Here is a 24,927-nt window from a genome sequence, read left to right as displayed (position 1 = left end):
CTCCTCCAGTACGTGTACTAGATGGAGATGTACTGCATAACCTGACTTAACAGGGGTCTCCTCCAGTATGTGTACTAGATGGAGATGTACTGCATCACCTGACTTAACAGGGACCTCCTCTAGTATGTGTACTTGATGGAGATGTACTGCATCACCTGACTTAACAGGGACCTCCCCCAGTATGTGTACTAGATGGAGATGTACTGCATCACCTGATTAACAGGGACCTCCTCTAGTATGTGTACTAGATGGAGATGTACTGCATAACCTGACTTAACAGGGGCCTCCTCCAGTATGTGTACTAGATGGAGATGTACTGCATCACCTGACTTAACAGGGACCTCCTCTAGTATGTGTACTTGATGGAGATGTACTGCATAACCTGACTTAACAGGGACCTCCCCCAGTATGTGTACTAGATGGAGATGTACGGCATAACCTGACTTAATAGGGACCTCCTTCAGTATGTGTACTAGATGGAGATGTACTGCATCACCTGACTTAACAGGGACTTCCTCCAGTACGTGCACTAGATGGAGATGTACTGCATCACCTGACTTAACAGGGACCTCCTCCAATATGTGTACTAGATGGAGATGTACTGCATAACCTGACTTAACAGGGACCTCCTCCAATATGTGTACTAGATGGAGAGCTACTGCATAACCTGACTTAACAGGGACTTCCTCTAGTACGTGCACTAGATGGAGATGTACTGCATCACCTGACTTAACAGGGACCTCCCCTAGTATGTGTACTAGATGGAGATGTACTGTATAACCTGACTTAACAGGGACCTCCCCTTGTATGTGTACTAGATGGAGATGTACTGCATCACCTGACTTAACAGGGACCTCCTCCAGTAGGTGTACTAGATGGATATGTACTGAATAACCTGACTTCACAGGGATCTCCTCTAGTATGAGTACTAGATGGAGGGGTACTGCATCACCTGACTTAACAGGGGCCTCCTCCAGTATGTGTACTAGATGGAGATATACTGCATCATCTGACTTAACAGGGACCTCCTCTAGTATGTGTACTAGATGGAGATGTACTGCATCACCTGACTTAACAGGGACCTCCTCTAGTATGTGTACTTGATGGAGATGTACTGCATAACCTGACTTAACAGGGACCTCCCCCAGTATGTGTACTAGATGGAGATGTACTGCATAACCTGACTTAACAGGGACCTCCTCCAGTATGTGTACTAGATGGAGATGTACTGCATCACCTGACTTAACAGGGACTTCCTCCAGTACGTGCACTAGATGGAGATGTACTGCATCACCTGACTTAACAGGGACCTCCTCCAATATGTGTACTAGATGGAGATGTACTGCATAACCTGACTTAACAGGGACCTCCTCCAATATGTGTACTAGATGGAGAGCTACTGCATAACCTGACTTAACAGGGACTTCCTCTAGTACGTGCACTAGATGGAGATGTACTGCATAACCTGACTTAACAGGGACCTCCCCCAGTACGTGTACTAGATGGAGATGTACTGCATCACCTGATTAACAGGGACCTCCTCTAGTATGTGTACTAGATGGAGATGTACTGCATCACCTGACTTAACAGGGACCTCCTCTAGTATGTGTACTTGATGGAGATGTACTGCATAACCTGACTTAACAGGGACCTCCCCCAGTATGTGTACTAGATGGAGATGTACTGCATAACCTGACTTAATAGGGACCTCCTTCAGTATGTGTACTAGATGGAGATGTACTGCATCACCTGACTTAACAGGGACTTCCTCCAGTACGTGCACTAGATGGAGATGTACTGCATCACCTGACTTAACAGGGACCTCCTCCAATATGTGTACTAGATGGAGATGTACTGCATAACCTGACTTAACAGGGACCTCCTCCAATATGTGTACTAGATGGAGAGCTACTGCATAACCTGACTTGACGGAGATGTACTGCATCACCTGACTTAACAGGGACCTCCCCTAGTATGTGTACTAGATGGAGATGTACTGTATAACCTGAATTAACAGGGACCTCCCCTAGTATGTGTACTAGATGGAGATGTACTGCATCACCTGACTTAACAGGGACCTCCTCCAGTAGGTGTACTAGATGGAGATGTACTGAATAACCTGACTTCACAGGGATCTCCTCAAGTATGTGTAGTAGATGGAGATGTACTGCATCACCTGACTTAACAGGGATTTCCTCAAGTATGTGTAGTAGATGGAGATGTACTGCATAACCTGATTTAACAGGGACCTCCTCTAGTATGTGTACTAGATGGAGATGTACTGCATAACTTGACTTAACAGGGACCTCCTCTAGTATGTGTACTTGATGGAGATGTACTGCATAACCTGACTTAACAGGGACCTCCTCCAATATGTGTACTAGATGGAGAGGTACTGCATAACCTGAATTAACAGGGACCTCCCCTAGTATGTGTACTAAATGGAGATGTACTGCATCACCTAACTTAACAGGGACCTCCTCCAATATGTGTACTAGATGGAGATGTACTGCATCACCTGACTTAACAGGGACCTCCCCTAGTATGTGTACTAGATGGAGATGTACTGCATCACCTGACTTAACAGGGACCTCCTCCAGTATGTGTACTAGATGGAGATGTCCTGCATCACCTGACTTAACAGGGACCTCCCCTAGTATTTGTACTAGATGGAGATGTACTGCATCACCTGACTTAACAGGGACCTCCCCTAATATGTGTACTAGATGGAGATGTACTGCATCACCTGACTTAACAGGGACCTCCTCCAATATGTGTACTAGATGGAGATGTACTGCATCACCTGACTTAACAGGGACCTCCCCTAGTATGTGTACTAGATGGAGATGTACTGCATCACCTGACTTAACAGGGACCTCCCCTAGTATTTGTACTAGATGGAGATGTACTGCATCACCTGACTTAACAGGGACCTCCTCCAGTATGTGTACTAGATGGAGGGGTACTGACCCTTTTAATTTTGCTTCCCATGTTTCCAACAACTTAAACTACACAATTTGTGCACCATAGTATCATACAGAGCCTGGGACTAGCCTAGGACGTCTACATGCGGCACGGTTTTGGTATCTTGCTTTTTCCGGAACAACTTGGCACCCTGCCAATTGTCAAAAATTTGCACTAATGTATGGTGTCCAATATGCTTCCACTGTATGTAGTTAGTTTTAGGATATCCCCTATGGTTCTTAATGCATTGTTTCAGCTCATCCATAGAGCCATTATCAAGCATACTGTAATGGCTTTATGGATGATCTGAAACGTTGCACCTTATTTTTCCATGGGTGAATAAAGATCACCTTTATACTTATCGGATTGCTGCCTCATTGCAATTTTTCACATTTGTAACAGAGCTTGGTTTATAATCCTTCATCCTGGTGGTAGATGTCCTTTAAGCAAAAGGGTGTCCTGGGGCTTCTACTCTACTCTTCTACTGTATAATAATTTAGGGGAAAAAAGCCTGAGATATTGATAATGTGTGATATGTACAATTACACTGAACTTTCTTTAAAACAACCCACTGTAGATAATTGTGTGATAATTCACCCGAAGCTCTGTAGCCTTTAATATTAGGATGCAGTCAATCAGTGGACTACAAAGATTGTCATCAAACATTGAATCAAACATTGAAGTCATAGAAAATGTGATATGAACATTAATCATATCTAGTCACTTATATACATTCACTGACCCTTGAAGCCACAGCTTTTGCTTTTTCTGACTGTACAAAAACAGATTACAGAGTAATATTGCAGAGTGATAAGGATAAAAAAATCAACACATGGTTCTGACACTACTCAATGCATGGTCACTGAGGTGAGAGCAGTGCACAATCTCAAGCTTTTATCATATTTATGGATAATTTTTCACCATGGCAGGGATCCTAAACTCCTTTACAAAAATACTGTCTTATTATCACTTTGTGTACCCAAAAATTCAGTCATCAAGCAAGCCACCAATACAGGTGCCCTACTTAAAGACACCCGATGTTCTTACAACCCCTAGTTACAGATGGACCTCTGAGCTCACTGTGGCCTCTGGTGAAGCTCTCTGGATGTTTAACTTTAGCCCTAGGCTGCAATGATCAGCTGTAATGTGTCTGTAATTAAGTTTTATTGATAACTCTTGTTCCCATTACAACACAAAATTTTAAAATCCAGTTTTCACTGGGACAAAAAAATAATTGTCTGGAGCTACAATTATAAAATATACTTGTTCCAATTTACATACCAATTCAAATTAAGAACAAACCTAAAGAACCTATCCCCCTAATCCGGGACTACCTATGCAAGGAGACAAATTAATTAATGCCCCAGACATGGCAGCAGCATGTGGCCATAATTATTGTATTAGTCCCACCTCTGAGTCCTTCATAATTCTGAAGATCTTGGGAAAAGTCATAGCAAAATTTATTTAATGGAGGAATTACTACATCTAGTAATTCAAACATTTTACTATAAATTATTGTGTATTACAGATTAGTGGATGGTCAAAGAACAATGGGGCACATGTATCATAAGTCTGGCTATTTCTGTCTGGTTTTTTAGACTTTTTTTGCATTTCCTTAAGAATGCAGTCCCATTTTTCTAATCCTATGGGTGACATTTATCAGTGCATCTATGTCAGCACTGCCGTTAACCCATTAATGATGTGTGACGTAAAGTTACGTCACACATTGGCTGCGGGTGTTTATAGAGGGCTCACGTGCGGATCCCCCTCCATACCCTTTGAGTGTTTGCTGCATATTGCAGCAAACAACAACCGGTAATACCCGCGATTGGTGTTATCTTGTCTTTGATCGTCGCTACCAGTGACGTCATCGGGGAGTGATGTGGACTTCAGTATGGCAGTATATGGACAACCTAGGGTTAACGTACTAACATACAAAAAATTCAAATCACCCCTTTTCCCTAGAACTGGTATAAATATAAAATGTAAAAATCATAAACATATTAGGTATCACCGCATTCCAAAATGTACAATCTATGAAAATATAACAACGGTTATTTGACCACGACATTTAACCATGTAGCAATATATCCCAAAGTTGAAAATACAACATTTTCACCATTTTTCAACATATAAAAAATGTATTAAAAAAGTGATCAGGCTAGCATTGAAAATGTCATCTCAAGTGGCAAAAAATAAAACCACCCACAGCTCACAGCTCCGTACACTGAAGTGTGAAAAAGTTATGAGCGCCAGAATTTTTTGTTGTACAGGAGGTTTTAATTGGGTATCCCCATGATAAAGTAGACATGTAATTTAGGATGCACAGTGAAAGCTGTAAAATCCAAGCACACAAGAAAATGGCGCAAATGCATTTTTTCACCAATTTCACTGCATTTGGAATTTTTTTTCTGCCTCCCAGTACACCGCATGGTATATTATATACTGTCACTCTGAAGTGCAATTTGTTACACAGAAAACAAGCCCTCACGCAGCTCTTAAATAGAAAAATAAAAAAGTTATAAGGGTTTGCCTGTGAAAGCAAATTCTTAAATTTCAATCTCCTAGTGGTGGTTACACAATAAATATAATTTTTACCCCCTTACTTTACAATTTTACTCAGTTTTATTGCTGTTTAGCTCCTAACACTCAGTTATGGTCAGTGTCAGGGACTCTCTAAGCATACACTTCATGATCCATCTAGTTCTGTGTACTGAATATACACTTTCATTTCGCTTCTGAACATTGGAACATTGTACTAGTATCTGACACAGAAAGAGAGATGATAAGATCCATGAAATGCATATAACACATGACACTCTTCGCTCTGCTAACTCACCTATAACACACAGCACTGCTATATACCCACCCCCCCCCCAGCTTTCCCGGGACAAAGTTCTTATCTGTTTGTAGCTTTACTCTCACGAAGCTGCTGTTGTTTGCTGGCAGGAAGTCAGTGTGTGTCTGTGTGAGAAATCCATAAATCCAGCATCCAGGCAAAAACGGTGTATCATCAGGTAAAATCCACTTTTATTGAAAAAAATTGTTTAAAAACATATAGTGACGTCCTATAACATAATGGGTCTGACGCATTTCGAACCATTAGCAGTCCTTAGAAAGCCGTGTCTCTGTGAGCTCGTACTGGAATGCAAGGGTGGGGACCACTGCAGAGAGCAGAGATGTGCTCAGCTCAGTGCACCATCAGACAGAAAAACAAGATGCTTGGCAACCATAAATTCGGAAGATCCAGAGTCGGTTCTAGAACCAACCAAAATTGTGTACACCAGGACTGATAGAGACAGCATAGAATTATATCTGTTAAACGCTGTATTTTTGTTAATAACATTGAATTAGAGAATGTGTTATTTTGTTATCCTGAGTACATATAAGAAACTTGTCTTTGTGGGAATATACCTTTAACAAGGACCTTTCACCATCTCACAGATGTTGAGAGGAGCATACCATTCTGTAGGGACGGCTACACAGATTCAGGAGCACTTTGAATTTTCCTTCTAGTCCCCCACAGTTGCAGAATTATTAATCTTGAATTCTGACCATTATAATCTGTGTTTGGTCAGACAGGAGGAGCTGGGGCTGGACCTGGAGGCATGTGTTATGCTAATCTTCTCTCATATTGTCAGTTATGATTTTTTTCTATGTTCACACACATTCCGCTAGTATTCTGTTAACATTGTGTTTACCCTGTGATTCCAAAAATGCAATGTTACAAATTGCAATGCGACCGGGATGCAAACATGAGCACAGTGTAAAACGCAAACCCATTGTAATGCATGTATGCAATGTTAATGTAAACGCAATGTAAACGCAAATGTGATGGAAGTGCAATGTAAACACAAGGTAAACGCCATGTAAATGCAAACTTAGTGTAATCACCATGTAAATGTGAAGGCAAGTGCCCCGCAGACAAGAACGCAAATGTGACGTAAATGCCATGTAAACACAAATGTAACATGAACAAGAAGCCAAGGCCACATAAATACAACATAAACACGACGCATACTCCATGTAAAATGCAAATGTGATGTAAATGCAGAGTAAATGTAACACAGATGCCACATAAATAATGAAAGTGATGCAAATAAGACACAAACGCAAATGCCACATAAATGGAAATATAAACGCAATGCAAACATGAATAAACACAAATTCCATGTAAAAGTTAGTGTAAACTAAACATGAACGGAAACACCACATAAGCATAAACGCAATGCAAACACAACATAAATGCACACGGCATGTAAATGTAACTGTAAAGAAACTTAAAGGCAACCACCACATATGTGTAAATGCAATGATAATGCAGCATAAAAGCACACGCCATGTAAACATAAGTGTAAACATGAGATAAGCGCAACGTAAACACAAAAGTGATAGCATGTGAATGTGACGTAAACACAAGCTCAGCGTAAGTATAAACACAAGGCAAACATGACATAAATGAAAATGCTGCATAAACATAACGCAAGTGCTGCATACATATTAATGGGATGCAAAAGCAAACACTACGTAAGCTTACACATGACTCAAACGCCTCGTAAGCTCAATTGTGACACAAAGGCAACACAAATGGCACATAAGTGTAACTGTGACGCAAACTTCACATAAGTGTAAGCATAAACATGACACAAATGCAAAGCAACCTTAAACGCAATCCAAACAGAAACCCAGGTTAAACGCAACACAAAACAAACACTGCATACGCGCAAACACGATACAAATGCTACATTAGTGTAAACGTGATGCAAATGCAGCATTAGAGTAAATGCAATGCAAACGCCATGTTAGTGTACATGTGATAGAAACGTTGCATTAGCATTAACGTGACACAAACACTGCATAAACGTAAATGGTGCGCAAGCGCTGGGTTAGTGTACACGTGGCACAAATAACATGTACACCTAAATGCAATGCAAACGCCATGTAAGCGTAAAGGTGTCACAAACGACACTTAAGCAGGAATACAATGCAAACGTCACATAAACGTAAACACAACACAAACCTGACACAAATGCAATGCAAGCATAAATGTAACGCAAACACAAACAAAAAAACACCTTCTCAGCATCTACAGTGAGGACCCATTTCCATCAGTGTAAATCTTTTAACAGGAATATCCCTAAAGTTAAATCGCAACTTGTTTTTCAGATACCTGCCATCATTAAATATGTAATTTTTGCAATATTTAGCATTTTTTTAACACTTGATTAAAAACGGGTGGGATCAGAGTAGTAGTTAGCTCATTAAGCCAGGTTTATCAAACAAGACATTTTAGAATTACACAACATTTTACTAATTTTACTCTAATAAAGAGATGATGTATGAAGTGCCCAGAAATGCTGTCATGTGAAAATGGGACAGTTCAAAAATCATAAAACACTGGGGGCAGATTACATCTCTCGAATATGAGCTGTTTCTTTTTACCATGGAAATTGAAATGTGATACAGATTTCTCTTTATATCAATTTTACTGCTGTGGATTCTATAGCAGCTCCTGGAGAAGAAATGCTGAAATAATCACAATTTCTTGTGCACTACAAGAAATTTCCATAATATGTTTGCGACTTCACCACTCTATGCCATATGAAGGTAGAGGGCTGCGGCCACTGGCAGAGTGGCCCGTGACTGTGCACTTTCTAAAAACACAACCAGCCCTTATGCCTCACAATATATCCGGAGGGACAGGGGTGCGTGTGGCCTCTATCATACGCCAGTGCACAAGCGCTGGCATATGATACATCTCCCACCTAGTCTTTTGGCCAAACACTGAAGATCTGGTTTTATGCTACATACTTTAAAAGCGTATCGAGTGGATATAAAAAAATTAAATGTCACTCATTATAGTGGATGCTAACATTATTTAGTACAGATGTCATTTACTAAAGATGAAATTATTAAACAGTATCCTTTTACTCTTTTTTGTGTGTTTCTTCTTTTCAACAGGGTGAATGTTCCAGCATGTGCTATAACATCTTCATAGTTGAGTCAGTATGTGTTGGCTGGTTCTCTCTTGAGTTCATCTTGAGATTCATTCAGGCTCCCAGCAAGTTTACATTCTTGAGGCGGCCTTTGAACCTCATTGACATTGTGGCCATTCTGCCTTACTACATCACGCTGGCTGTGGACAACACATCTTCAGGCCAGAAGAAACCTGGATCAGGAAACATATATCTGGATAAAGTAGGCCTTGTACTGCGCATACTTCGTGCCTTGAGGATTCTCTATGTGATGCGTCTTGCCAGGCATTCACTGGGCCTGCAAACATTGGGCCTTACTGCTAGACGATGCACCCGTGAGTTTGGTCTGTTGCTGCTTTTCCTCTGTGTAGCCATTGCCCTTTTTGCCCCCTTGCTGTACTTGATTGAAAATGAGATGGCAGACTCGCAGGAGTTCACTAGTATCCCTGCTTGCTATTGGTGGGCAGTCATCACTATGACTACAGTTGGCTATGGTGATATGGTCCCCAGGAGTATACCAGGCCAGGTGGTAGCTCTCAGTAGCATTTTAAGCGGAATTTTGCTGATGGCCTTTCCAGTGACTTCAATCTTCCATACCTTCTCCCAATCATATGTGGAGCTTAAACAAGAACAAGAGAGAATGATTTGCCGGAGGGCACAGCTGCTAAACAAGGCTCAGCTTGGTAACATGACACACGGAAGTGACATAATATCAGAGAGCTTGTCATCTGAGGCAAAGTACTGACCAAGTGGACGTGATGGAATACATAGCCACAACTGGAGTAATATCTTCTGAATGAAAGAACAGCAGAGAAGAAGCTTGTCTGCTCACTTTAGAATTTAGCAACAATCCGGGGCACATTGGTTGCTATCAATAATACTGAGTATTGAAGGCACTCCCAGCTCACATATTCAATAAAATATACAGTATATCTAATACTGTAAAATATACTTTCTTTTTTTTTTAAAGCAATATTTGATTTAATTTCCAAAACAATATCAGAAACCCAATCCAGAAACAATATCAGAAACCCAATCTATCTCTTGCCATGCAATAGAATCTGCGATCATTTCCGTTATGTCTACCATGTAATACTGTATTTCTAATGAAATTCATTTAATATTTTATATGAGTTATAATTACTTAACAAAAGTCTATGTAATCCAGTCATACTAAAGGATAAAGAGTAAAGTGTATTTTTACTATTTTCAACGTATATATGGAAAGTTAAGTCACTTTGTAAATTCTTGCTATTACTGAATCTTATATTATCCAAAGTCACAGTTATTTGTACAGTCTAGAATTGGATTCATATTTCCTTAGACTCAGAACTTGAGTCTTAGTTGAAATTTCCCAACATTACCAGTTGGTTTAGGGTCCACCTACTACTATCTCTGTCATGTGCGTTCTTAGTTTCCTTTATACACCAGACTCTGGATATTGCACAAAAGGGATATTTACATTATGCATTTTAAATATACAGTCATTTTAAATAGTATGTAAATCAACCTAAAGGGTAGCATTTGGTCAGCTTCACTATTAGGGATAGGAATTTGTTAATAGCCTTTTTGGTTAGATCCAATTATAACCAGCACGATAATGAGTGCAGCTCTGAAGTATACATTAATGCACAATGTAATTCGATCAATACAGGAAAAGTAATGTAATAAATCTACACAGTGACTCCACCACCAGAATACCAAGTCAAGCTCTGATAGAAGCTCTTATTCAGGAAAAATACAAAAGCAGTAATACTTTTATGAACCACAAGTCATGCAGAATCATGCATACAATACAACAAGTGTACAGCATCACTTTATGCAATTCAGATCTATAAAGTTGTGGCTGGTTTTACATAGAATATTATTGAGCACTACTTCACATTAGACAGTCATAATTTAGGAAATGGAAATCTACAGTATTTAGATTATCCAATGAAAGTTATGCTACTTGCAATTTTCATAGGGTTAGACTGATTTTATAACCAAGAATGTAGTATGGACAATATCACTTGTGGTCCTATTTACATTTAAACAGACCCCCTGATGATGCTCATTACAGCTTCATTTAATCAAGAGCCTGACACTGCAGGGGTCGATTCACACGTGGCAGACATGGTTAAAGAAAATTTCAGTTTAGATGAATATAACATTTGCAGACTTTTTTGCAACAAAATACGCTGCGTGCTAATCCACCTGCTGGCCAGGGATACACTTGACAGATACCCTGCAGCAATTTGCAGTATCAGCCTAGTGGTCCTAGTGGTTTAAATCCATTTATTTGTTGCATTAAAAACGTGAACACTGGGTTTTTAATGTATGGTATGTAGAGATGAGCGAACATGCTCGTCCGAGCTTGATGCTCGTTCGAGCATTAGCGTACTCGAAACTGCTCGTTGCTCGGACGAATACTTCGCCCGCTCGAGAAAATGGCAGCTCCCGCCGTTTTGCTTTTTGGCGGCCAGAAACAGAGCCAATCACAAGCCAGGAGACTCTGCACTCCACCCAGCATGACGTGGTACCCTTACACGTCGATAGCAGTGGTTGGCTGGCCAGATCAGGTGACCCTGGGATAGACTAGCCGCTGCCCGCGCTGCTCGGATCATTCTGTGTCTGGATGCCGCTAGGGAGAGAGCTGCTGCTGGTCAGGGAAAGCGTTAGGGTGTTCTATTAGCTTACTGTTAGGCAGGAGTGATTCTCCAAGAACCCAACAGCCCTTCTTAGGGCTACAATAACGTTCTACTTTTTTTTTTTTTTATTTGCATCTAGTACCATTTTGTGAGGAATTAGCAGGGGGACTTGCTACCGTTGTGTTTAGCTCTTAGTGGCACACATATCCACCTCAAACACCAAAGTGGGAAAATTTTGTAGGGGTTGGATTTCAATTAGGCACAGTCTGCCATTTTTCCTTTTTTATTTTACGTTTATTTTGTTTAATAACTCAGTGTCATCTCATCTGGCATAGTAGTGTGCTTTCATACTTGGCTAGAAAATAGCCATAGGAGAATCCAAACGGCTTACGCCTACAGTAGCGTTATATATTTGATTTCTGGTTGATCTGCTGGTGGCTGTACTTGCTGAAGTGCATCTACTAGCCAATTGTGAGCAATTTGTAGTGAGACTTGCGCCCGCTGTGTTTTGCGCTTAGTGACGCACATATCCATTGCAAAGACCGAAGTGGGAAAATTTAGTAGGGGTTGGATTTCAATTAGGCACAGTCTGCCATTTGTCCTTTTTTATTTTACGTTTATTTTGTTTAATAACTCAGCGTCATCTCATCTGGCATAGTAGTGTGCTTTCATACTTGGCTAGAAAATAGCCATAGGAGAATCCAAACGGCTTACTTACGCCTACAGTAGCGTTATATATTTGATTTCTGGTTGATCTGCTGGTGGCTGTACTTGCTGCAGTGCATCTACTAGCCAATTGTGAGCAATTTGTAGTGAGACTTGCGACCGCTGTGTTTTGCGCTTAGTGACGCACATATCCATTGCAAAGACCGAAGTGGGAAAATTTAGTAGGGGTTGGATTTCAATTAGGCACAGTCTGCCATTTTTCCTTTTTTATTTTACGTTTATTTTGTTTAATAACTCAGTGTCATCTCATCTGGCATAGTAGTGTGCTTTCATACTTGGCTAGAAAATAGCCATAGGAGAATCCAAACGGCTTACGCCTACAGTAGCGTTATATATTTGATTTCTGGTTGATCTGCTGGTGGCTGTACTTGCTGCAGTGCATCTACTAGCCAATTGTGAGCAATTTGTAGTGAGACTTGCGACCGCTGTGTTTTGCGCTTAGTGACGCACATATCCATTGCAAAGACCGAAGTGGGAAAATTTAGTAGGGGTTGGATTTCAATTAGGCACAGTCTGCCATTTTTCCTTTTTTTTTTTACGTTTATTTTGTTTAATAACTCAGTGTCATCTCATCTGGCATAGTAGTGTGCTTTCATACTTGGCTAGAAAATAGCCATAGGAGAATCCAAACGGCTTACGCCTACAGTAGCGTTATATATTTGATTTCTGGTTGATCTGCTGGTGGCTGTACTTGCTGCAGTGCATCTACTAGCCAATTGTGAGCAATTTGTAGTGAGACTTGCGACCGCTGTGTTTTGCGCTTAGTGACGCACATATCCATTGCAAAGACCGAAGTGGGAAAATTTAGTAGGGGTTGGATTTCAATTAGGCACAGTCTGCCATTTGTCCTTTTTTATTTTACGTTTATTTTGTTTAATAACTCAGTGTCATCTCATCTGGCATAGTAGTGTGCTTTCATACTTGGCTAGAAAATAGCCATAGCAATAGGATAGCATCGTTTGGTTTTAAAAACTCAAAAACACAAAAAAAAAAAAAAACACAAAAAAAAGTTTAAAAAAAATTAAAGCTATAACTCTCATTTTAAAAATGTTTAACCCGAGGGCTAGGGGTAGAGGACGAGGGCGGGGACGTGGGCGTCCAACTACTGCAGGGGTCAGAGGCCGTGGTCCTGGCCGGGGTGAGACACCACCTGCTTATGAGGGAGCAGGGGAACGCCGCAGAGCTACACTCCCTAGGTTCATGTCTGAAGTTACTGGGACTCGTGGTAGAGCACTGTTGAGGCCAGAACAGTGCGAACAGGTGATGTCGTGGATTGCTGACAATGCTTCGAGCAATTTGTCCACCAGTCAGTCTTCCACGCAGTCCACCCATGTCACCGAAATCGCCACTCCTCCAGCTCCTGCACCTCAGCCTCCTCCCCCCCAGTCTGCCCCCTCCCAGGAAAATTTGGCATTTGAACCGGCATACTCTGAGGAACTGTTTTCTGGACCCTTCCCACAGTCACAAACCACTTGTCCGGTTGCTGCTGAGCAATTTTCCGATGCCCAGGTTTTCCACCAGTCACAGTCTGTGGGTGATGATGACCTTCTTGACGTAGTGGAAGTGTGTAAAGAGGTGTCCGACGATGAGGAGACACGGTTGTCAGACAGTGGGGAAGTTGTTGTCAGGGCAGGAAGTCCGAGGGGGGAGCAGACTGAGGGATCGGAGGATGATGAGGTGACAGACCCAAGCTGGATTGAGAGGCCGGGTGAACACAGTGCTTCTGAGACGGAGGAGAGTCCTCGACCAGAACAGGTTGGAAGAGGCAGTGGTGGGGCCAGACGGAGAGGCAGGGCCAGAGCTGGTGCATCAGCGCCAAATGTGTCAACTAGTGAAGCTCCCGTGGCGAGGGCTCTTGCGGCGAGGGCTAGATCTTCAGAAGTCTGGAGGTTCTTTAAGGAAACACCGGATGACCGACGGACTGTGGTGTGCAACATTTGCCAAACCAGGCTCAGCAGGGGTTCCACCACTACTAGCTTAACTACCACCAGTATGCGCAGGCATATGAATGCTAAACACCCCACTCAGTGGCAACAAGCCCGTTCACCTCCGGCCGTGCACACCACTCCTTCCCCTGTGTCAGCTGATAGTCAGCCCCCTGCCCAGGACCCTGCCACAAAAACCCCATCGTCGCCTCCACGATCCTCCACAGCATCCACCAGCGTTCATCTCTCCATACCCCAGACGCTGGAGCGGAAACGCAAATATAGTGCAACCCACCCGCACGCCCAAGCCCTTAATGTGCACATCTCCAGATTGCTTAGCCTGGAGATGCTGCCCTATAGGCTAGTAGAGACCGAGGCCTTTCGAAACCTCATGGCGGCGGCCGCCCCTCGGTATTCGGTCCCCAGCCGCCACTACTTTTCCCGATGTGCCGTCCCAGCCCTGCACCAGCACGTGTCAGACAACATCATCCGTGCCCTGACCAACGCCGTTTCTGACAAGGTCCACCTGACCACGGACACGTGGACGAGTGCTGCCGGGCAGGGCCACTATATATCGCTGACGGCACATTGGGTTAACTTGGTGGAGGCTGGGACCGAGTCTGACCCTGGGGCTGGTCATATACTGCCGACGCCGAGGATTGCGGGGCCTACCTCGGTCCAGGTGTTTCAGGCCTACTATGCCTCCTCCTCCTCCCACCCCTCCTCCACCACCTCCTCCGAACTACCATCCGTGGGCACGGCGCCATCAGTCGGTAGCTCTAGGCACAGCAGCAGTGCCGTCGCTAAGCGACAGCAGGCGGTGCTCAAACTGCTGAGCCTAGGCGATAAAAGGCACACCGCCCAAGAGCTATTACAGGGCATCACGGCGCAGACTGATCTGTGGCTGGCACCGCTGAACCTGAAGCCAGGCATAGTTGTGTGTGACAACGGCCGTAACCTGGTGGCGGCTCTGCAACTCGGCAGACTGACACATGTGCCATGCCTGGCCCATGTGTTAAATCTGATAGTTCAGCGTTTCCTCAAGACATACCCCAATCTGTCAGATTTGCTCACGAAGGTGCGCCACATCTGTGCGCATTTCAGGAAATCCAGCACAGATGCTGCCACTCTCAGGGCAGCGCAGCGCCGCCTCCAACTGCCCGCTCACCGACTGTTGTGCGACGTGCCCACGAGGTGGAATTCAACACTGACCATGTTATCCAGAGTTTACCAGCAGCGCCGAGCGATTGTAGACTGCCAGATGTCAACTTCCACCAGAACTGGTAGTCAGGTCAGTCAGCTTCCTCAAGTCTACAATGAGGAGTGGACGTGGATGTCTGATATCTGTCAGGTGCTGAGTAACTTTGAGGAGTCAACACAGATGGTCAGTGGCGATGCCGCCATCATCAGCCTCACCATCCCGCTGCTTGGCCTGTTGAAAAACTCTCTGATCAGCATGAAGTCGGAAGCTTTGCGCTCGTCACAAGAGACGGGGGAAGAAGATTCCCTTGTTGATAGCCAAAGCACCCTCAGGTCTGTTTCTCAGCGCATATCGGAGGAGGTGGAGGTGGAGGAGGATGAGGAGGAAGAGGAGGAGAATGTTGGCGAGACACAAGAGGGGACCATTGTTGAGTCCTTCACTGTTCAGCGTGTATGGGCAGAAGAAGAGGAGTTGGAGGAGTTGGAGGAGGAGGAAATGGACAGTTAGGCCAGTGAGGGGAGTGATTTCTTACGCGTTGGTACTCTGGCGCATATGGCAGATTTCATGCTAGGCTGCCTATCCCGTGACCCTCGCGTTCAAAGAATTTATTCCAGCACCGATTACTGGGTGTTCACTCTCCTGGACCCACGGTACAAGCAAAATCTTTCCACTCTCATCCCTGCAGAGGAAAGGAGTGTGAGAATGCATGAATACCAGCAGGCCCTGGTGCACAAGCTGAAACAGTATTTCCCTTCTGACAGCGCTAGCGGCAGAGTGCGTAGTTCTGCGGGACAAGTAGCGAGGGAGAGTAGGCGAGCAGGCAGCTTGTCCAGCACTGGCAAGGGTACGCTTTACAAGGCTTTTGCCAGCTTTATGTCACCCCAGCAAGACACTGTCACCTGTCCCCACTCTCGGCAGAGTAGGGCTGATCTTTACAGAAAGATGGTGAGGGAGTACGTAGCTGACCATACCATCGTCCTAAATGATCACACAGCTCCCTACAACTACTGGGTTTCAAAGCTGGACATGTGGCACGAACTGGCGCTGTACGCCTTGGAGGTTCTTGCCTGCCCTGCCGCTAGCGTCTTGTCCGAGCGGGTTTTCAGTGCAGCTGGTGGCATCATCACCGATAAGCGTACACGCCTGTCGACTGACAGCGCTGACAGGCTGACGCTTATTAAGATGAATAAAGCCTGGATTTCTCATAATTTCCAATCTCCACCAGGTGAAGGAAGCTCAACCTGAATAATTGATCCACTCCTCCTCCTCCTCATTTTCCTCCTTCTCCTCCTCTTTGTACAGTAAAGCAGAGGAAACTGGCTATTTTTTGACAGGGCCCACTGGCTCTAGCTATAGTACTTTATGCATTTAATTTTTCTGGAGGGCCACCTACCCGGTCCTCTGTTTTAAACAATTTTTGGGAGTGCCACATACAGGCACTCAATCTATTCAATTTTTCTGGAGGGCCACCTACCCGGTCCTCTGTTTTAAACAATTTTTGGGAGTGCCACATACAGGCACTCAATCTATTCAATTTTTCTGGAGGGCCACCTACCTGCTCCTCTGGTTTGAAAATTTTTTTGGACTGCCACATACAGGCACTCAATCTATTCCATTTTACTGGAGGGCCACCTACCTGCTCCTCTGGTTTGAAAAATTTTTGGGACTGCCACATACAGGCACTATCCAAATTAAATTGTCTCCATAGCAGCCTCCACACGTTGTCTCCATTGCTACCTCCAAAAGTCGTCCATATAGCTGCCTCCATACATCGTCCCTTTATCAAACGAGGTGTGTCAGGCAGAAATTTGGGTTGTTTTCATGGATTCCACATCAAAGTTGTTAACTTTGTCGCCACCCTGCTGTGTTATCCACAAAATATACTGGCAAACTTTTATCATTTACCAATATTATTTCAGCGCTTCTTGCGCATCTGTTTACATTCCCCTCACCCGGCATATCCTAAACTTATAAGAACGCTACTACACTTGATCTTATACAAAAGGTTCTTAGAAGTGCTGTTTGGGGAGTAGCCTAGAGACAGGGGCTTGGATTGGCGAAAGCTCGCCTGGCAGCGGAGCGCCAGCTCCATGCGCATCAGCCGCTTCTTGCGCATCTGTTTACATTCCCCTCACCCGCCATATCCCAAACTTATAAGAACGCTACTACACTTAACTTGGTGCAGGCTGGGACCGAGTCTGACCCTGGGGCTGGTCATATACTGCCGACGCAGAGAATTGCGGGGCCTACCTCGGTCCAGGTCTCAAAGGCCTACTATACCTCCTCCCAACCCTCTTCTACCTCCTCCTCCTCCGAATTACCATCCGTGGGCATGGCGCCATCAGTCGGTAGCTCTAGGCACAGCAGCAGTGCCGTCGCTAAGCGACAGCAGGCGGTGCTCAAACTGCTGAGCCTAGGCGATAAAAGGCACACCGCCCAAGAGCTATTACAGGGCATTCCACATCAAACTTGTTAACTTTGTCGCCACCCTGCTGTGTAATCCACAAAATATACTTGCAAACTTTTATCATTTACCGATATTATTTCAGCGCTTCTTGCGCATCTGTTTACATTCCCCTCACCCGGCATATCCTAAACTTATAAGAACGCTACTACACTTGATCTTATACAAAAGGTTCTTAGAAGTGCTGTTTGGGGAGTAGCCTAGAGACAGGGGCTTGGATTGGCGAAAGCTCGCCTGGCAGCGGAGCGCCAGCTCCATGCCAAGATCCAACTAACATAGTTTTAACTGCAGCACCTTTAATCTACTACTAGTTCACTGCCTCCATACATGGTCCCCTTATCAAACGAGCTGTGTCAGGCAGAATTTTGGGTTGTTTTCATGGCTTCCATGTTAACTTTGTCGCCACCCTGCTGTGTAATCCACAAAATATACTGGCAAACTTTTATCATGTACCGATATTATTTGAGCGCTTCTTGCTCACCTCCTTTGGTTCCTCTCTGCCACCCATTGGTTTGAAGCCTGAGTCCATTTAGGGTATGTCGCCATGCCACTCTCTAGCCTGCTGCCGCTGCCTCTGCATGCCGTCCCCTATAGTGTCAGGGTCAATTATTGCATGTTTTAGATGCTATCTAGCTTCATTCTGTCACTCTGTCATGGCCATGCTGTTGCCCATAATTTTGGCATAATGGTGCGATTATGCAGCCTCAGAGGCATCCATGCATGCTGCCCCTGCTGTTTCCTGTCCATTTCCGTGGTGTTTCCATCCTTTTCTGAGGTTCCTAGGTGTTTGGCCAAGCTTCCCTGTGCAGAGCCTTGGTCCCCTTGAAAAATGCTCGAGTCTCCCATTGACTTCAATGGGGTTCGTTATTCGAGACGAGCACTCGAGCATCGGGAAAAGTTCGTCTCGAATAACGAGTACTCGAGCATTTTAGTGCTCGCTCATCTCTAATGGTATGTCAATTAACTCTGGATTCAAACATAAAAAATTAGCAATTTTTTGCACAAAAAAAGTCATTTGTGTGACTTTTTTGAAGAAAAAAAAAGACTACTCAAATGCATAATATATTAACCTCTAAAATAATTTAAAAAACCCAAAAGAAAAAAAATGAGACCCGTGTAAAGTTCGAAGATAAGTGACCACCAAATGTAATGTTTCAGCAGGATGTCAGAGAAACCAACATATGAGTGGCAGCAAAAATCACCTCATTTTAGATGATTTTTGCCCAGGTTGCTTGCAGAGTAACAAACCAAAGAATTATGTGGGAGATTTATGATATTCTGTTGTTAATGCACCAGCGTATGACGAAATACTAGCCCCTCTGGCTTAAGCTTCCTAATGTATCCAGCAGTGCGGCCGCAAAGTGTATATTTTTACTCCAGGTGTAGGAAGTGAAAGTTCAGGGTAGCAGCGTATTAGCAATATCCTGTTATACAGTTGTATTACAGTATATTGTATGATTAGACGCACTAGAATCCACACAACCTGAGTGGCACATTGCAAAGTACATGCTCTATTAAAAAATAAGAATTAGCCGGTCTGGTGAATGGCATAACAGATGAAAATGTTCAAATACCACCCACAAATTTCTTTTACAAAATGAAATTTTTATACAATTTCTAAGATGTCATTAATGAAAATGTTATCCAATCCTGCAAAAAATGATCTTGTATACTAAAGTATAACATGTTTTAAACAAAACCTTATACATTTGCTATTTCTGTGATCATACTGACCTAAAGAAAGGGGATGTCAAAGGCCATTTGTACCTCACAGTAAAAGCCATAAAAATAAAGAAAATGGGACAACTGTACATTAACTGTTAAACTTTATCTATTAAAATACATTAAAAGTATGCCACAATACTACAATCAGAAAAAAAAAACAGGCTAGTCCATCCATAGTTTATAAACACCGGTAGCTGGACAGCTAATATGTTACGGATGGAACTGTGTGCCTATTACAAATGTAGCAGTGTCCCAGCAATGCTGCGTTCAGATAATCAGTGCTGCTGTGTAAACTAATATATAATTTGATTTCATTTTGTTGTATTCTTCTGTTCATAAACTTGACAGTTTTCAAAATTCTGCTGGTTGCCCCTGGAATTTACACATGTAACAAATACTTACACTCAGCATGTAATACCTAAGTAGGAATAAGCCACAACACTCATTAACGTGACTGAATAGTCAATAGCTTTAATACAGTATATATTTGCTTCAACAAAATTATTTGTGATTCATATTTTTGTCATAAATTAGAATTGAAAAAAATCTATAGATATGTACATAGTGATGTTGTCACTGGGGCAGTGATTAATAAAGTGATAATGTAACATGAATTTGTCCTCTTTGTATATGCTTCTTTAAAGTCAAGCACTTTCTAGGGTGAATTCCGGGGTTGCAGAGGAGAAAACTGTTGTGCACAGACATCCATATGCAGGATTGGGAGGGAGAATGAGTCATTTGAAAACACAGATGTTCTGTAACTGGTTATCATGGGGAGAGGAGTTTATGTGACAGTTGTCACAATACGTAGAATGGTTTGTTTGGCAGATTGAGAAAAGCTTTGTAGTATAACGACAAGCAGGTTCACCATCCTTGATTTACACGCGACACATAGTGGGACTGATTGCGGATGGCATTAGAGAGTTTTGTTGGCACTTTAGCCAGGGGCGGACTGTGAATTTAAAGTGGCCTTGGAAAAATAAATTTAAAAGTGGCCCCAATATGTCGGCGGAGTCAAAACAAGCAGGCATGGCCATGTGATGTGGGTGGGGTTACTAAACTCCACACAAACTGTTGATAGATGGTCTAAATCAACATGTACATCGCAGAGAAAGAGACTCATACTGCCAGGAATAAAGCTTCTTTTTTTAAAAGAACACAACTTAATACTGACTTACATATATACACTGCCCCTATATACAAGAATATAATTACTATAATACTGCCCCATATATACAAGAATATAATTACTATAATACTGCCCCCTATGTGCAAGACTATAACTACTATAATCCTGCCCCCTATATACAAGAATATAACTACTATAAATTCTGTCCCCTAGGTACAAGACTATAACTACTATAATACTGCCCCCTATGTACAAGACTATAACTACTATGATACTGCCCCTATGTACAAGACTATAACTACTATAATACTGCCCCTATATACAAGAATATAACTACTATAATACTACCTCTATGTACAAGAATATAACCACTATACCTCCCCCTATGTACAAGACTATAATTACTATAATACTGCCCCTGCATACAAGAATATAACTACTATAATACTGCCCCCTATATACAAAACTATAACTATAATACTGCCCCAATGTACAAGACTATAACTACTACAATAATACCCCTATGTACAAGACTATAACTACTATAATACTGCCCCTATGTAAAAGACTATAACTACTATAATACTACCCCTATGTACAAGAATACAACCACTATAATACCGCCCCCTATGTACAAGAATATAACTATTATAATACTGTTCCCTATGTACAAGACTATAATTACTGTAATACTGCCCCTGTATACAAGAATATAACTACTATAACACTGCCCCCCTATGTACAAGACTATAACTATAATACTGCCCCAATGTACAAGACTATAACTACTATAATACTACCCCTATGTACAAGACTATAACTACTATAATACTGCCCCTATATACAAGAATATAACTACTATAATACTACCTCTATGTACAAGAATATAACCACTATAATACCTCCCCCTATGTACAAGACTATAATTACTATAATACTGCCCCTGCATACAAGAATATAACTACTATAATACTGCCCCCTATATACAAGACTATAACTATTATAATACTGCCCTATGTGAAAGACTATAACTACTATAATACTGCCCCCTATGTACAAGACTATAACTACTATAATACTGCCCCCTATGTACAAGACTATAACTACTATAATAGTACCCCTATATACAAGAATATAACAACTATAATACTGTCCCCTATGTACAAGAATAGAACTACTATAATACTACCCCCATGTACAAGAATATAACTACTATAATACAACCCCTGGCTACAAGAATAGAACTACTATAATACTGCCCCCTATGTACAAGAATATAACTACTATAATACTGTCCCCTATGTACAAGAATAGAATTACTATAATACTACCCCTATGTACAAGAATATAACTACTATAATACTACCCCTGGCTACAAGAATAGAACTATTATAATACTGCCCCCTATGTACAAGAATAGAACTACTATAATACTGTCCCCTATGTACAAGAATAGAATTACTATAATACTACCCCTATGTACAAGAATATAACTACTATAATACTGTCCCCTATGTACAGGAATATAACTACTATTACTAATACTATGCCAACACCGCCAATTATCCCCCTGTATATAGCCAGTCCCCCTATATAGAGCCAGCCAGTCCCGCTCAGTATACATCCAACTAGCCCCCCTCAGTATAGAGCCAGCCATCCCTCCCCTGTATACAGCCTGCCCCCCTTAGTATACAGCCAGCCTGCCCCTCCTCAGTATACAGCCAGCCTGCTCCCTCTCAGTATACAGCCAGACAGCCCCCCATCAGTATAGACAGCCAACCCCCCCACCTCAGTATACAGACAGCCAGCCCCTCTCAGTATACAGACAGCCAGTCCCCCTCAGTTTACAGACAGCCCCCCTCAGAATACAGACAGACAGCCCCCCCTCAGAATACAGAGAGTCTCCCCTCAGTATACAGACAACCAGTCCAACCTCAGAATACAGACTGCCATCCCCCCTCAGTATACAGCCAGCCACCACCACCCCTGAATACAGAGTTGTTCTTTCTAGTGGTCTTATTTTAGAGTGTGTAACATTTTAAATCACTTTTTAGCACATTTTTTAAGGGTATTAATTAAAAATTATCTATTTTCGAAACTTTTTTGGGGGCAGTTTTTTTCGGCGTTTACCGTGTGGGTCCTGTAATGATTCTACAGATTAAAACGGACGCGGGACTTAATAGAAACGGGACTTAATAGAACATATATATATATATATATATATATATATATATATATATATATATATATATATATGAGGTATCACCATCAAAATGACTTCCGGGGCGGCGCCCGATGGTGACACGCGGGTGAGCGTGTGTTGAGAGACTCTCCGGCTCCGTGCCCTCCCCGAGCGGGAGAGGGGGATGGATACGATGTAAGACGGGAAGGCTCGCGAGACTACGCGGGGATACGAGGAGGTGATGCGGACCACGTGACACGCCAGGCAACCGGATGGTAGAGCGTGCACACAGGAGCAGGGGAACGCCGTGAGCAAGCACATTGCAGCAAGGGGAACGAAATAACGGACCCCCGTCACCCCCCACCCTCTTTCCAACCAGACAGTAACAAAGGACGGGGTGGAGAGGGGAAGGAAGGAAAGGAAAAGAAGGGAAAAGACAAGGAGGCGATGCCGATTGGATGAAAAAAGGATGCAGGGGAGCACTACCAGGGGGAGCAGATGAGTAGAGCCTTTTTTTTTTCTTACCCTTTGTAATATTGCAATGGAAGTATATGCTCAAAGTCTATTTAATTTTCAAACGGAACGCTATGGTCCTGGCCTTTACGTCTGTCTGTTTAATACTCTGCTATTCTAAAAAGGACACTACTGAACCAGGACATGAGAAATTGTAAGTCCTAGCAATGCAGATGGTTTGAAGGAAAAGATCTTGGGACCTTTTTTTTTTTTCTCTCTTTCCCCAGACACAGCGATATATAGAGAGAACTGAGTCAAAATTTCTTAAAACTGCTGGGTGACCCCCTGTGCTTGCATGTATACAACGCTTGCTCTCCCTCCCCCTACTTGCTGCCGGAGAATGTGAATACTTGCTGCATAGGAATACGGCGTCTCGTCTCCTTAAGCTGGGAAGTGTGTGGCCCTAGGGTGCCTGGCTAACCCATTGCTGGCCTGCACATATTATTCTTATCCCTCCCCCCCCCCCTTTTTTTTTTTTTTGACGTAAGAGAATTTCTGCCACAAAGGAATGGGGATGTATCTTTTGTAGAGGTCTGACCACGCAAAGTGAATTACAGGTGGATGTGTATTTCCCTCTCTCAGACTGGGGACAACTGGGACAGTTTTTGCGTGTCTACACCGCAAGTGCTGTGCTTATCAGTGGGAAAATACGCCACCGAATTTCTTGTTTTGCATAGCTGTTCGTCTAATACCCTGCTATTCTAAAAAGGACACTACCGAACCAGGGTATGAGCAATTGCATGTTCTAGTAGCGCAGACGGTTTGAAGGAAAAATCTGGCACTCTTTTGTCTCTCTTAAACTGCTTGATGACCCCTCGTGCTTGCATGTATATAACGCCTGCCTTTGCCCCTCCTTGCTGACGGAGAATGTGAACATTTGCTGAATAGGAACACAGCTGCTCGTAACTCTAAGCTGGGAAGAATGTTGCAGATGTACCTTCTGTAGATGTATGATCATGCAAAGTGAATTATAGGAGGAGGTGCATTTCCTTCTCTCAGACTGGGGTCAATTGGGACAGTTTCGCTTGCCTATTTTTTTTTTTTTCTCTATTTTTTTATTTTTTTTTTTCTCCCTGTAAGTCTACGACTTACAGGGGGGACCCAATTTTCCTCTGTACAAAAGACCGGGGCTTTAGAACGGGGTGCATACCTTTACGCCCCCCCTAAGCTCTGTTTGCACCCCTTGCAGGATTAGAGGGAGCACTACAGAGTTGTTGTACTATTGTTATATATAAGAGTGACTGTATAGAGAACGGCAGCCATCTGTAAACTTACTGCTTAGAGGATTGGGGTGCTAGAGCCTTTGTTTTCCTATTAAGATTGAAAACAGTGTGTCTTTGTTCTCTAACCCCTTCTGTAAAGGAAGGGAATAAATAGAGGGTAGGGGAGAATAGTAGAGTAAGATAGTGGTTTTTTTTCTCTCTCTCTCTTTTCCTCTTCTCCCTCTCTCCTTCCAACACCCCTCTCTGCCTCCGACTCCCTTTCTGACCCCA

At 42.9% G+C, this 24,927-nt stretch overlaps 1 protein-coding gene across 1 annotated transcript in view; it reads left to right on the top strand.

Moving 5' to 3' along the window:
• Positions 1-11,440, top strand: part of KCNG1 (potassium voltage-gated channel modifier subfamily G member 1) — a 68,138-nt gene extending 56,698 nt beyond the window's left edge. Inside the window, exon 3 of the mRNA XM_072110635.1 lies at positions 8,926-11,440. Within this exon, the coding sequence (XP_071966736.1) occupies positions 8,926-9,684 (759 nt within the window). The 3' untranslated portion in view covers positions 9,685-11,440. The remainder of the gene's footprint in view (positions 1-8,925) is intronic.
• The last annotated feature ends 13,487 nt before the right edge of the window (positions 11,441-24,927 follow it).

This window comes from Engystomops pustulosus, chromosome 6 (assembly GCF_040894005.1).
Source record: "Engystomops pustulosus chromosome 6, aEngPut4.maternal, whole genome shotgun sequence".
Lineage (NCBI taxonomy): Eukaryota > Metazoa > Chordata > Amphibia > Anura > Leptodactylidae > Engystomops > Engystomops pustulosus.
This window is presented reverse-complemented; position numbering and strand designations above follow the sequence as displayed.